This window comes from Myotis yumanensis, unplaced genomic scaffold (genome assembly GCF_028538775.1).
Source record: "Myotis yumanensis isolate MYYU_CA2020_CCGP unplaced genomic scaffold, mMyoYum1.0.hap1 SCAF_16, whole genome shotgun sequence".
Taxonomy (NCBI): domain Eukaryota; kingdom Metazoa; phylum Chordata; class Mammalia; order Chiroptera; family Vespertilionidae; genus Myotis; species Myotis yumanensis.
Window position 1 is genome coordinate 16,905,162 of NW_027223767.1, and position 15,343 is coordinate 16,920,504.

The 15,343-nt window shown below is 49.6% G+C and overlaps 1 protein-coding gene across 1 annotated transcript in view; it reads left to right on the forward strand.

The window, feature by feature from the left end:
- Positions 1-10,910, forward strand: part of TRPV3 (transient receptor potential cation channel subfamily V member 3) — a 31,005-nt gene extending 20,095 nt beyond the window's left edge. Inside the window, exons 10-18 of the mRNA XM_070393197.1 lie at positions 146-304; positions 1,021-1,122; positions 2,295-2,368; positions 4,421-4,586; positions 6,329-6,395; positions 7,649-7,923; positions 9,267-9,379; positions 10,470-10,549; positions 10,816-10,910. Coding sequence (XP_070249298.1) covers positions 146-304; positions 1,021-1,122; positions 2,295-2,368; positions 4,421-4,586; positions 6,329-6,395; positions 7,649-7,923; positions 9,267-9,379; positions 10,470-10,549; positions 10,816-10,910 — 1,131 coding nt within the window. The remainder of the gene's footprint in view (positions 1-145; positions 305-1,020; positions 1,123-2,294; positions 2,369-4,420; positions 4,587-6,328; positions 6,396-7,648; positions 7,924-9,266; positions 9,380-10,469; positions 10,550-10,815) is intronic.
- Positions 10,911-15,343: the final 4,433 nt, after the last annotated feature.

The following is a 15,343-nucleotide window of genomic DNA, read 5'->3' on the forward strand; positions in this document are numbered from 1 at the left end:
CTCACATTTCCTGCCGAACCAGCCCATTGGACATAATGACTGCCCCCTGCAGGGCAGCGCTGTCTCAGAGCTTCCTTTGAAATGGGGGGCCTTTGACTGTGGTTCCTCTCCCCGTCTCCGTGGTGACTGTGGTGTGTACCCCCAGAACCGGCACGAGATGCTGACCCTGGAGCCCCTGCACACGCTGCTGCGTATAAAGTGGAAGAAGTTTGCCAAGTACATGTTCTTCCTGTCCTTCTTCTTTTATTTCTTCTACAACATCACCCTGACTCTCATCTCTTACTACCGACCTCGGGAGGAGGAGGTACGTGGGCCCCTTGATGGCGGGGGCGGGGGGGGGGGGCGGGGAATGGGGTGGTCAGGGCTGCAGGAGCTTGGAGCCGTCCCATGTGCAGATGGGGAAACTGAGGCCCAGAGAGGCCGAGATTTTCCTCGGCTTCCCTAATTGTCATCCCTCACGTTTCTAGGGAACGGAATATGTCTCCGGAGCTTAGCTGGGCTGAGCCCCAGGTGCTCAGCCTCAGGCTGACCCATGTTGGGAGGGGAACTAGAGGATTAGGAGACCCAGAGCCCAGGCTCTGCCTAAATCTAGAGCTGATTGTGTGTTTCTGATGTGAGGGCCACAGGATACGGGAGTGGGGCAGTGAGGGGGCGGGGTAGGTCACTCATACAAGATTTCCCGCCACTCTGGGCCTTAGCTTCCATGCATTCCCCGGGGCACAGAGTTTCAGCTTCATTTGACTGTGATGAGGTCCTGTGAGTGTCTGGATATGGATGGTTCCTGTAAGGAGGCGTGAGGGCTGTTAGCATGTTCCTCGCTGTGGAGATCTGGATTCCCAGCGTGGGTGGGGAAGGCAGGGGCGGGGGCTGCCATTCCTCCTCTAGCCCCATACAGAGATAGGGCTCCCTGCTGGCTTCTGGCCCCGCCTGAGGGTTCTGCAAGGTCCCTCCAGAGCTGGCACTACCCCTGCCCTCCTCACCCCCCATCCTGCACCATCCATTCCTCCCCCTTCTTCTCAGGCCCTGCCGCACCCCCTGGCCCTGACGCACAAGATGGGGTGGCTGCAGCTCTTGGGAAGGATGTTCGTGCTCATCTGGGCCATGTGCATTTCTGTGAAGGAGGTGAGTGGGCCACTAGACGCTCCGGACTGGCCTGTGATGCAGGCAGGTGACAGCAGGCTTGGTTTTGATCCCACCCTGCTCTGCCATTACTGCTGGGGGGCTCTGGGGAGCCATTCCCCTTCTAAGCTTTAGATTTCTTAGTTACAAAGTGGAAATAAATAAGCAGGTCTATCTTACCTACTTCATCTAAGTACCCCTCCATCCATCTATCCTTCTATTTACCATTTATCCACCCGTCCCAACCACTCAGCAACCCATCTACCTCTCCTCTCTGTCCACCCATTCAATCACCTGCCCTCTCTCAGTGACCCAGCCACTCATTCATCCATCTGAATACCCATTCATCCTTACCCTCTGTCCTTCCATCCTTCCATCTATTTATCAATTGATCACTTGATTGGTCCATCCATCCATCCATCCATCCATCCATCCAATGAGTCAACAGGTAGATTCTGAACATCAACTAATGTGGGGCCCTGGGGGAGGTGATAAGGAGGGAAAGTTGTCTTCTTTGAGCTCACAGTCTGGTAGGGGATTTCAGAGGGACACAAACTTCTAGACTCTGCGATAGACTGTGAAAAGGCCCTGCATTGGGTTCAGACCAGTGCTCAGAGGAAAAGAGATGACCTTTACTGGGGCAGGGGAAGGAGGGAAGGCTTTAGTGCAGTGATGGCACTTACCGTGGTAGGAGTGGGCCTGAGGACATGAGGGAGAAGGTCATTACTGAGCAGGCATGGGGAACAGTATGAACTAAGCTCCAAGGTGGAAGCTGGACTACACAGGGCGGGCAAATGTAGGTCCACAGTTGTGAGTACTTGAAACACAGAACTGATTCTTGTATCATTATTGATTAATTATTATATTCTTTATTATTATTATTCGCCTACTTTTGCCATCCCTGTGTTTGAAGGGTTGGCAGGTAGCTACATGTTGTGCTGCCTTGCAGGTTCTGGGGTGAGCATGAGGGTGAGAGTGAGAGATACACAAAGATCGGAGGAGCCTGCACCTGGGCTCACCTGTCCTCCAGCCACAGGGCCCCTCAGTAGCCCCCACCTGGGCTCTGGCTGGGCCTTCACACACTGAGTCTCAGTCCTGGGGAGACACCCCCTTCCTCAGACCCCCCACTGAGAGGCAAGCGGAGGCTGAAGCCTTTCTTTGCTTTCTGGCCTCAGGGCATCGCGATCTTCCTGCTGAGACCCTCGGATCTGCAGTCCATCCTCTCGGATGCCTGGTTTCACTTTGTCTTGTAAGTCGGTCCGTCCCCTCGGTTGCTACCTCACAGGCAGGGCTGAGGTCCTATCTGGCGGTTGCTGTGTCCCTCTGAAACAAGTGCCCTACTGTGTCACCCTGTCCCAGCCATTCTGCTCCACCCCCGTGGCGAGGGACCGCCTCGCTCACTTCTGGTAAGAGAGACACATAGATGCCCAGAGAGAGGCCCAGAAAACACGAGGACAGTGCCCACCATCTGGCTGCAGGGATGGCTGACTCCACCCTGCCACAGAGCCCCGGGTGGCAGGCAGCTGGGGGAAGGCACAGAGAGGCTCAGCCCTGCTGTTTACGTTCTTATGGAGGCTTCCAGCCCAGTTCCTCCAAGTTGCATGGGGTCTAGACGTACCATCTTGGACCCTGGCAGATGGGAGCTGGAAAGTATTTGAGGATCATTGAGTCTCACCTGCTGGTATGGAAACTGAGGCCCAGAGCAGGGAAGTGAGTCCCGCACAGTCACTCGGAACCTCAGTGGTACTGAAGCCAGTCCCAGCCTCTCCATCATCTTCTCCTCATGCCAGTGCAGCTTGGCTACCACTGGGCTCTTGCCAGGAAGCCTAGCCCAGACCTGCCTGAAGGAGGTCATGTGCGGCTGACCTCAGAGGTCCTATCTCTGATTGAGCAGAGGCTGATTAAACCTGCAGCAAGCATTGAAGAATGTTGGCTTCCTCGCTGCGCGGATGCCCCTGAAGTTCCTGCTCTGAGTTCTCCGGGAGGGTGGGTCTATAGGACCTGGAAGCTTGGCCTGATGTTTCCAACCGCCTCCTAGGTGTTTCATTCAGGATGTACCTGCCTGCCAGAGGTGTGAACTGGGTTCTTCATCCCTGTGGGCAGGTGGGGCCCCCAGATACTGCAGTGAAGGATGGGCGGGGGCCGGCACTGCCCCCCGATACCAGTCACATGAGAGTTTGCCCCCTTTGGAAAGTATGGTGATTCCAGAGAAAAACCATTTAGGCAGCCAATGGTTCCAGTGCAGACAAAAGGCACCAGTGCATGGTCACGCTTTTCTGCTTCTTGGCTGTTTTGTTAGCGTAGGGAAAGGTGTGGATGTGCTTCCTCCCTTCAGCCCCAAAGGCACCCATCACCCAAGCATTTGCTTTTCACCGCACGAGAAAAACAAGGCGGCCCGTGTCCTAGCTTTAACCGGTCATTTTCCAACGGTGCAGACTGTCTGATGTTATAAGCGAGAGAAGGTTTTTACCCAGATGTCCGAGTTACTGATGGTGTGCACACACTGCTTAGGAGTAGGTTTTGATCTTGTACATTTGGTATATGTGGTGCTTCAAACATTTTAAGTTGTGGGAAAATACACATAACATAAAAGTTACCACCTTAACCATTTTTAAGTGTTCACAACGCTGTGCAGCCAATCTCTAGATTTCTTTTCATCTGGCAAAACTGACACTATACGCATTAGACAACAGCTCCCCATTCCCCTCCCCCAGTTCTTGGTGACCTCCATTCTACTTTCTGTCTCTATGAATGTGACCACTCTAAGGACATCATATCAGTGAAATCATACAGTATTTATTTTTTGTGTGATTGGCTTATTTCACTTAGCATAATCATCTCCAGGTTGGTCCATGCTGTTGAAAGATTTTAAAAAAAGTAGGTTTGAGGATACTTTTGTTATGATTGGCTTATAAGTATAGATGTCAGCTTTTATCATTTTGATTATAAATGCAATTATCCATTGCACCCTTTCTCTATGAATCTATGTGAGAATCATAGAGGGGTTTAACAAAGAAATCATGTGGGGACTGAAACACATACAGCCTCCGGAGCTGCTCTCCAGGTCTTCTGAACCCGAATCTGGTGGGGCCTTGGGGATCTGTGTTTTTAAAAAGTCCGTTGCTCCAGCCCCCTGCTGGCCCCAGACTGCCCAGTCTGACAGGTCTGGGCAGCCTTATCCATCTCCTCAGCATCAGCCCCCAGGGTGCCGGTTCAGGGTTTAAAGGGAGGTGTGGGTTTGCCTACCTGCCCTGATGCTGAGAAGTAAGTAAGGCCCTTGTCTCCTGTGTCTCCTGAACAGTTTTGTCCAAGCTGTGCTTGTGATACTGTCTGTCTTCTTGTACTTGTTTGCCTACAAAGAGTACCTCGCCTGCCTCGTGCTGGCCATGGCCCTGGGCTGGGCGAACATGCTCTACTACACGCGGGGGTTCCAGTCCATGGGCATGTACAGCGTCATGATCCAGAAGGTTCGTTTGGGGCCTCCAAGCGTCAGAGATGTGCAGGCTGGGAGGGCCCTCAGGGGATGGTCACTTCTCAGATGGGGAAGCTGAGGTCTGGAGAGCAAAGGGGGCTTGCCCACGGGGCAGACTGCTGCTCTCTGTTCTGAATGCCACTGTCTCCATTTGCCTTTGGTCAGCTTTGGTCAGCTTTGGTCAGACCCTAAAATGCCTGGGCTTGTTGGGCATTGAGCAGGGATACACTTTGGGAAGGAATGTTCTCAGCTCCAGGCAGTGGTGTGCTGGTAAATATTTAACAACTGGCTCTCTGGGAAACACACACACACACACACACACACACACACACATACACACACACAGATACATAAATGTTTATTATAAAATTTACTATTTAAAGGAGGTAGTACACAGTTTCCTTCCGAATAAAACATACAATACTCCGTACAGTAAATTCCACATAACTAGTCGAGTCTCACTGAGTAAGTTGTTGATTTTTGTTGAACGCCTGTATCTGTTGCTAACCAATAGTTTCAACTGACAAACGAGTGTTCTTCCAACACAAGTGTTGGTTGATATTTTTCTTTAAGGGATAAAATGAAGGTGAAAATGAAGACATGGCGGAACTTCAGTTGTTTGTCAATGATGTGAGCCACTTCTTTTCTGAGTTGGATAATAGTGTTCAAATACTGGAAGACGATTTCATTATTATTGTGTTACTCACAATGTAGCAGCTACAGATAGGACACATTTTTAAGTTTAATTTGCTTTAACATTTTCTCCATTGCTGTCTTACATCTAGATCTAGGCAATCAACAAAACAATGGGTCAATCTCTGATTTATAGCATTTACCAATTTCTTTAAAAAATATATTTTTACTGATTTTAGAGAGAGGAAGGGAGAGGGAGAGAGGGATAGAAATATCAATGATGAGAGAGAATCATTGATCTGCTGCCTCCCACACACAATCGAGACTACAACCCGGACATGTGCCACGACCAGGAATCGAATCATGACTTCCTAGTTCATGAGTCGATGCGAAACCACTGAGCAACACCGGCCGGGCACATTTACCAATTTCTATGGTATAACTACTCCCACCCTAACGGTTCCAGCTACCAACATGACATCTTTGAATACGGAGCTGGGAAGAGATGCACAATAACACTATTAATAGTATTTCCACCATATAGCTACAATAGATGTAAATAATCTTGAGAGCATAAATAACTCCAAAATGCAGTAAAATAACTAAGAAGTGACGAGTTTTGACTATTATCTCTATTTTTCATATAATATATTTACTTATAAGTTGATATGATTTAATTTTTATTAGTGGCCATGTTTAACAACCAGCTCACACAATTCAGGAAATGGTAGTAGTCAGCTCTGGTGAGCTGGTATGAGCTGGCTCCAGCACACCACTGCCCCAGGAAGAGGGAGGATCCCAGATGCGAGACTGTGAAGAGAGGTGCTCATGGACAGGGCGAATCCGCAGGGACAGAGATCGACTGTCTTCCAGGAGGGAGTGGGGAGGAGGGCGGAGAGCAGGAACAGGAGGCTTCTTGGAGAAGGTGGGGTCCAGAGCTGAGCTTTGGAGCACCAGGGGGACGTGGCCAAGGGTGAGGGAGAACGGCCTGAGTTGAGGCCATGGTTAGGGTGGGAGCCTGGGAGAGCGTGGGAAGCAGCGAGATCGGTGTACGGTGATTCCGTCCTCAGATCTTGCCCTCAAATCATTCTTTTTTCTTTGTAGGTCATTTTGCACGATGTTCTGAAGTTCTTGTTTGTATATATCGTGTTCTTACTCGGATTCGGAGTAGGTAAGTGATTTATAAATAATAGTAACTCCCACATTTGTAAAGCACTTTATGCAGATGACAGAATGACAGAGCACATAGCGGCCCCAGCAGCAATTACACCAGCTACCAACAGAGCCTTGCTGTGCTTAGCATTTTCCAATCATCATCTTTTTACTTCTCTCGCTTCTCAGTCAAGGGGGAATCATCATCCCTGATCATACGGTGACTGAGGCTTAGACTCTAGGATTTGACCAGGCCCGTCACTCTTATCCATCCCCGCTGTGGGATATGCCTCCCACTTTCACATCCCCCCATGTGACCCTCACAGCCTGAGAGAGGCCGGGCAGGTGTTTTGGGCCTCATTTTACAGACGGGGAAATGAATTCACAGAAATGTGATTGATGGCCTTTGAAAACTAGGAGGGAAGCAATGAACTGAGGTAATCCCCGTTGGCCCTCCACATTACGTTATCTCAGGGTTCGCTTCAGACAGACCTGTGAGAGCCTTTGGTCTGCTGGGGACCAAGGGGTGGGGAGCCTCCTCTTAAAACCTCTCCATCTACAACAGATGGGAACAGCACAACCTGGTCCTATGTCTGACCTCTGCATGGGGAGATGAGGTTTTATATTTCCATGCCGGTTTTTCCCCCCAGTGGTCATTGGCATTTGGTTAAGCATCTGTTTTCATCTGCCTGATACACTTTCTCTGTCATAATTTGCCTATTTATTTGATCTTTCATTATCTTGTTTATTCATTCATCTATTTACTCACTCATTAATTTGACCATCCACCCACCCACCTACCCATCCAGCCAGCAAAGAGCCACTGCTGTAGAAAAGAAAGGGCTTAGGCCTCGGCCAGGGAATCTCACTACAGAGCATTGGGAGGACACTCAGGACCTCACAGTCTGGGGGAGATGACCTGGGCTACAGGAAGTCGGGAGCTCAAAGCCCAGATGGGGAGCCAGGGCCACACAGAGATTATAATTAGCAACTCCGCAAGGCTGTGGGCGATCAAGGGCTGGACGGTGAGGCAAAGGAGGCACAGAAGGGTATGGGCTTTGTTAGGCAAGAAGGGCTTTCTGCAGAGAATCAGCCTGATGAGGCTTCTGGAAGAGCTGGGGCTGGAGATGGAACTGAAAGAGCCAGAGGAAGCGGGCAGGAGGCAGGCCTGCAGTGTGTGGGGGCGTGTGTGTACCTGCAAGTAGGCATGAGCTTGTTGGGTAATTAACCAGGCCCAGAGGCTGACGAGAGCACCCTGTGATGTCCTCCCAGCCTTGGCCTCGCTGATTGAGAAGTGTCCCAAGGACCACAAGGACTGCAGCTCCTATGGCAGCTTCAGCGATGCTGTGCTGGAACTCTTCAAACTCACCATAGGCCTGGGCGACCTGAACATCCAGCAGAACTCCAAGTACCCCATCCTCTTCCTGTTCCTGCTCATCACCTACGTCATCCTCACCTTCGTCCTCCTCCTCAACATGCTCATCGCCCTCATGGGAGAGACTGTTGAGAACGTCTCCAAGGAGAGTGAGCGCATCTGGCGCCTGCAGGTGAGCCTGGTGGAGACCCTGGTGTGGGAGCCTTCTTGGGGACTCAGCTCACTACACGTTATTGGCCATCAGCACTGGTGGACCTGGGGCAGGGCCTGGGAATCTGCATAAGGTCCCTGTGCTTGGCCAGGTTTGAGGAAGCATTCGTCTAGGTTCCTTGAGTAGAGGGTCAACAGCAGGTGTGAGAGCAACTCAGGCTTACGGGGGTGCTCAGCTCAGAGTCCTGGTGTGATATGTGGATGTTGAAATGTGACCTTAGGTTACATCAAGAGGAGTATAAGGGTACAGCACAATGGAGGTGTCAATTCTGCTCTCCTCCATCCTGGCCTCAACAGTCCTCACCTAATGTGGGCCTTACATGCTGAGGACACCACTACAGTAATGGCCAGAGGTGGTGAGCAGGCTTTGCAGAGGCCGGGAAACCATGCCTTACAAGAAATGGCACTGAAGCTAGGCTTGACAAAGGTATATCTCTTCAGGTACCTGCAGAGCTACTTTTGAAAGAGGGAGCAACTTCCCTCTATGACCCCAGAAGGCAGAACTGAAGTATATGGGGCAACTGCAAGAAAAATAAAAGCTTTGATTTGATGCAAGGAAGTTTTTAGTGATTAGGGCCTTCTTAATCGGCTTGTCGATAATATTTAGGAGCGATTGGACAAATTGTTGCCAGGAAAACTACCGAGGGGATTCCAAGCCTGGGATGGAAATGGGACCATGTGACGCCGGCACTTCCCGTCACTGTGGGACCCAGGATCCTAACATTTTCAGTTAGGACGCGCCTGGACTTCCAGAGACATTGTTTATGTCACGTTTAAAGCAATTTGGACACCTTCCCCGAGCTTTCTGGTTTTTCATTTTTGAATTCTGTAGATTGGCTGAACTTTAGGATCTATGCACTAAGCTTCCAGTGGGGGTGGAGTGGGCCGTTTGGTGGTATGTGCACATGCACTTGTGTGTGTATGTGTGCATGCACTTGTGGGTGTATATGTGCATGGACTTGTGGGTATGTACTTTGTGTGTGTGCACTTGTGTGCGTACGTGTGCATGCACTAGCGGGTGTGTACTTTGTGCGTGTGTAGTTGTGTGGTATGTGTGCATGGACTTGTGGGTGTGTACTTAGTGTGTGTATGCATGCATGCACTGATGTGTATATGTATTTGTGTGTGCGTGCTTATGTATGCATGCACTTGTGTGTGATGTGTACACGTACTAGTGTGTGTGTACTTTGTGTGTGTGCACTTTGTGTGTGTGTGTGTGTGTGTGTACATGTATGCACACTCACACACAACACTGCTCCTGGGCTGGCTCCTCAGCGATGTGCTTAGGCTGGTTTCTGTCCCCAGAGAGCCAGGACTATCTTGGAGTTTGAGAAGATGCTGCCAGAATGGCTGAGGAGCAGGTTCCGGATGGGAGAGCTGTGTAAAGTGGCAGAGGAAGATTTCCGGCTGTGTCTGCGGTAACAGAGGGAGAAGGCCCTTTGGGGTGGTCTTTGGGGGGTCAGGAGGGCCGGGTGGTGAATGCTAGAGAAGCAGTGCCGCCCCTGCGTGCCGCCCACAGCCACGCTCTGTTCTGGACCCTCCAGAAGGCGAATGTGCCCCTCCGGGGTCGCTGGCCTGCGACAAGGCTTCCTGAGCTGCAGGAAGACAGGAAGGGAGACTCTGCTGCCTCGGTCCCCTCTCTGTGGGGGTGGATGGGCCCCCACAGCCTCTCCCTTTCCAGTGTCTGGTTTAGGGAAGGTTTTCCAAGGGGCACTCTGTCCTTCTGTCCACCCTGTGGCTTCAGTGACACTAGGGGACAGAGGCACACTGCCACTGGCGATGGAAATGAGGCAGCTGCCTTTGACAAATAACACGTTTTTTTGATTTTAAAAAAGTGCTTGCACCTGCCATGACCATCTTTCCTGCTCAGTCCACCTCTTCCTACCCCATCTGACTGCCTGACCCTGCAGACCACCTTCCTTTCTATTTCTCTGACTGAGATAGCCCCCCGCGCCCCCCCCCCACCCTGCCATCATTTCCGATTGTAATTGTCTCTGATTCTGACATATTCACTCTAGAGATGGTCTCTGAGTGTGAACTTTAGCCAAACTGCCACTGCCAGTTGTGATCCAACACCGTAGACACTGCTCACCCTTTAGGGGTTTGAATCCCAACCACCTCCTAGTGCCACCTTAACCCTAGTTAACCGTCTATGCTTTTCATCCTCACACCCTCACACCCTCACATCCGCTCAGCTGGGGCCCTAACCCCTCCTCCCTCCCCCCTCCTCCCCTCCCTCCCTCCTTCCCCAAGAACCGCCCTCACCAGTCAGGCACACTGCTGCTGTCTGAAGATTCCCCATGATGCCTCTCTGAGTTTTGGGGTCTCACACACTGGGAGGAGACTGAGCCGCGGAGGCCTGGGAAAATGGGGACTTGGGCGGGTTTCAAACCCTGATCCCTGGGACAGACAGAGGGGAGCTGTCTAGGACCCCCAAAGGCCATGCTATTTGTTTGTGTTTAATGAGGTGCAGTTGTGAAATAGTGCGAATGATTCTTACACTCGCAGGATCAACGAGGTGAAGTGGACTGAATGGAAAACACACGTCTCCTTCCTCAACGAAGATCCCGGGTCCGTGAGGCGGACAGGTAGGACGTGTGACAGCCATTCCTGCCTGACCGTGCGACCGTGGGCAAACTGAGTCTGAGGGCCCTGATTTTCCCCATCTGTGAAATGGGAGGATTGAATTAAATTGGTTCTCAGGCCCCTTCCAATTCTGATGTTTTAGAACCCCAGTTGGAATAACTTCTAAAAATCAGGCAGCGGCAAACTGGGTGGTGCAGTGAGGTATGGAATTACTGACCTTGCAGACTGTTGTATTTCTAAAACAGTGTTTTGTGTTTTTTTAAAGCAGATTTCAACAAAATCCAAGATTCTTCCAGGAGCAACAGCAAAACCACCCTCAATGCGTTCGAAGAAATAGATGAGTTTCCGGAAACTTCAGTGTAGCAGCAGAATCCGGAGCTGGTGCGCGCATGGGTGCTGCAGGCTGGTCTGGGACTGCGTGCTGAGGGCTTTGCCTCATGATGGAGCCTGGCTCTGCCCGCCTGGAAGCAGAAAGCACCCTCGGGCTGAACTGAGAGGCAGTTGTCAGTTTTCTGCGTGGAAAAGACCTTGGATTTTGTTACTTGGTGAAGAGTTTGTGTAGACGGATGGCCAGCAGTCCTGAACCTGGGGTTCCTAAAATCCCTGGGTTCACCAGCTGGTGACCAGGTCAGCTTGGCTGGGAGAGGAGCCGTAGGGAAGGGGCGGGGCCCGAGGAGCAGAACTTTCTTCCTGCCAACATCTCCTTGGGAGCCCCAGCCGCAGCCCACACATCCCTCCTCTCCCCTGCTGTGACTGGGGCTTCTGAATTGAAGGGACTCCTGGTCCCATCCCAGAACATACAGGGGACTGAGCAAGTCCGATCTCCTGGGGGAGGGAGGGTGTGAGTTATGGAAATGCCCTTCTAGAACCTTCAGGGAACAGAAACTACCCTTGGAATGCATGCCCATTGGCACCCAAGGCTCAAATTGTCTCAAAGTGAGAGACTTTTCGTAGTGTAATTAACACTTATTATTATTATTATTATTATTATTTTATTTTCAATAGAAAAAGGACATTTCAGTTTTAAATGAAAAACACTTCAGATGAAGTCCATGATTTTAAAAGCGGAGAAGTAGATTTGAGGATTTGGGACTGGATGTAAGTATTGTGTACTAGGCCTCAGGGTGGCCGGAGCAAAAACAAAAAGCTTTTCTTTGCGCACACAAAAGTCCAGATGAGACATGCACAGTGTGAGGCAGCCCCGGCACTGGCAGCTGACTCCGGAGCCAGCTGGAGGCTGTGATGGGGTGAGAGAGCCCGGCTCTCTTCCTCGCCCCGGCCCTGCAGTAGTGCCCGCCTCCGAGCTGGGTCCCAGCCTCGTCTGAAACAGAAATAGCAGCTGCTCTATTTATATGACCTGACACCCCAGAGGTGACTCTCATACATCAGTGTTTCTCATCGGAGGAATTCAACAGAATACCTGAAATGCTCTGGCAGTAAATATTCTTGTTAACTGTGAGTTTGGAAGCTGAGGAAAAGGTTGCGAAAGGCGCATTTGCCAAGATGAGTGGCTGGCTTTTAGAGCCTCATCCTCTGATTTCCTCCCCCTGAAAACACACGGAGCCAGTCTGGGGGCAGAAATGAAGTTGAGGTGGAAGAAATGTTCCAGTTGTCTGGAGCCACTCCGCCTCGGTTGTCTGGTAAAGGGATTCATGTGGGAATTGTTGAGGCAGACTGACAAATATATTAGCCATGAATTTAATTTGAAATGCCACAAAGATGAATTTGGCCTTTAGGTGTTGTGGCAATTAGCTAGTTAATTTGACTCGAGGCCAGTGCAGAAGTGCAAACCAGGCAGCCACTCTGGGCTGTTTCTCGGCTCTGGGCTGTTCTGTGTGCCAGCACCTGGGTGAGTGGAAACTTGGCCTTTGTGCCCCTGATGGGCCGGGTCAGGGAGAGATGGGATGGGTCAAGGATGCAGCCTGAGAGCCACACAATCTGCAGCAGCCCGTGCCCTTCCAGCTGACCCAGGCGCCAACCATGCTCTGCACCGCAGTGGTTAGACCAGGCTCAGGTGTGAGCAGGGACTAGGCATGTCCTCTGGGAAAGGGAAGGCCTGTCACGGAGGCGGGAGGAGCAGATGTGTGCCAGATGTGGGCAGCACTAGTGCCAAAGGTGGGAAATTTCAGGGGAAAGATTTTGGTTCCATTCAGTCCTACAACTGCTCTAGATATTGGAGATGTTTAAGTGGAAGCTGGTTGAGAACCTATTAGGGATGATGTTAAAGAACACAGTCAGGTGAACTTTAAGGTCCTTTTAGCCTGCAGATTGGCATCCTGTACCTAGAGTTACCCGTTTACATACATCCAGAACAGATGTCTTGGTTTGAAGGGCAGCCCATTTGGGTCCATGGCGCCATGCTCTACACACTGGAGCTGGGAATTCCAGAATTGCTTTGACTCCCATATGCATGGATAAAGCCATTTCCATTTCTTGGGAGGTTAGGGAAGTAGAAATCAGTAATGGGATCTTTTTTTTTTTTTTAAAATATATTTTATTGATTTTTTACAGAGAGGAAGGGAGAGAGAGAGAGAGAGTTAGAAACATCAGTGAGAGAGAAACATCGATCAGCTGCCTCCTGCACATCTCCTACTGGGGATGTGCCCGCAACCCTGGTACATGCCCTTGACCGGAATCGAACCTGGGACCTTTCAGTCCACAGGCCGACGCTCTATCCACTGAGCCAAACCGGTTTCGGCAGTAATGGGATCTTTGTACGGAAAGCTGTGGGGCTGGATGGAATTTGTTGGCAGGACCATTGCTGTTCTGGATAATCATCCCCAGAAGGCGTTCAGCCTAGCGAGTCTGAGCCTAGATGGGTTTCTCAGGTGAAGGGAAGCAGTGGGCCAAAGAGCATCAGGTTAAAAGGACGAGTCCCCTTATTTTACACCTAAGACTAAAGCTCAGAAAGGAAAGCACACTTACTCATAGTCAGGCAGGAAGTCATAGCAGAGCTGTTGAAACTGGAGTGTTCAGGTTTCTGGACCACAGATGTCCCCCTGCACCATCATTTTAAAAAATGGTTACTCAGTAAATTTGAGTCTGCCTTTGTGGTTGGCATATGTCAGCGGGCTATGGCTTCTTGCTCAGGTGATTCATGATGACGGTCTACATGGTCCCTATGATCGATGTGCATAAAATCACACACACACACACACACACGCACACACAAATACACACCAGGTCACACTAAATCCATGGGCATATTAGGGCATGTTAAAACGCCATGATTTACATTTCAGCAATTTAAGGGGAAGGCATTTTCCAGGGATAGAATCTCCCATGCTCAGGTAATGATTTGCGCTGGAAATTTTCCTTAGCTAAACTCTGCCTCAGGAAGAATCCATTAATCTAGACATCATGTGATGAATCTATTTGGAATAAAAATGGTGCTTACCTTCCTCCCTGGGGTGTGGGAGAAGGTGTGCGAGGTTGTACTGTGAAGTCATGAAGCTCTTAGAAGGCTCCTGCCCGAGAGAGCCCAGTGTTATTGACGTTCCTTTCCTTCCTCAGGGCCTGGAGAGCTGTGTCCTGTTGCTTTGGGCGGGACCCAGGCAGCGGGGCCCTCATCCTGGCCTGTAAGCCATACTTGATTTCTGCATTGGTTTACATGTTCTTTACTGTGATCTCGGTTCCAAATGCAGAATTATCATCTTGTTCTCATTGAATGTGCCTTATCCTTGTAAATTCTAATTTACATACTTGTTCTTAGTTTTGTGTGTGTGAGACTCTATGTTCAAGAAAGAAGTCATAGAGTAGGAACATTTTAGTGTCCTTGAAGAAATGCTTTTATGATTTCTAATAAATATTTATTTTGCCTTGTTATAATTGGGTTTTCTTGTATTAAGGGTGCCAATATAAAGACCTACTAGGAATCCTGGAGTGTTACTCAACATGAGTGGATAAAGGGAAAGCCACCTCTTGGACCTGAAGCATTATTATTGGTCCCAGCTCAGGGACAGAGCCAGCACAATAACACAGGTCATCTTTGTACAGTGTTGACCTCTCAGAGTGCATTCACCTCCAGTACCCCATTGAAAGCCCTCAACAACTCTGGAAGGAGTTTGAGTAAAATGAGACCCAGGAGTTGAATGACATGCCTAAGGAGTCACAGCCAGAAAACATGGTTCAGGACATATGACCCCCAGGCCGTGTTCTACCCATCATGCCCTGCTGGCTCCCCCACTGGAGACCAGAAAGTATAAATCCCTTCTTTCTACCTCACAGGACCTTTGTGAGGAGGCAATGAGGAAATTGTTATGAAAGAGCTGATGTTATTACCACCATTATTACCCAACTCATATGTATTTGCACCTTTTCATTCTTTCATAACGATGACAGTTCTCAATTTAAATGCCAAGACACTGCTGTGTCTTGATAGGTTGCAGAACTTCCAAACAATTTATTAATAAGTGAAATGCTGCATTTGGTGAATTATTTACTTAATTTGAATTAATCCCAGAATAACATCTTTTAATGGAATGTGTTTTCTTTAGTGGCAAGAAATGGAATTGTACATAATCCACATCCTAGATCAAATAGGCTTTAGCTATAATCTAGGAATGGATGTGCCACCTATGGGAACATTCTGAATGGACTGATTTAAAAAAGAGTGGAAATCCCTGTTATTGGATATATTCTTAAAGTGTGATGCCTAAATCAATGAGTGTGAACAGTTTTATGGCTCTTGATATTATGAAAAATTACCTTCCGAAGGTATTTTGCAATTTTTTTTAGCCTTTGATATTGTATGATTCCCATTTATAAAACTGAAGCTCACTGGTGCTAGTCTAATA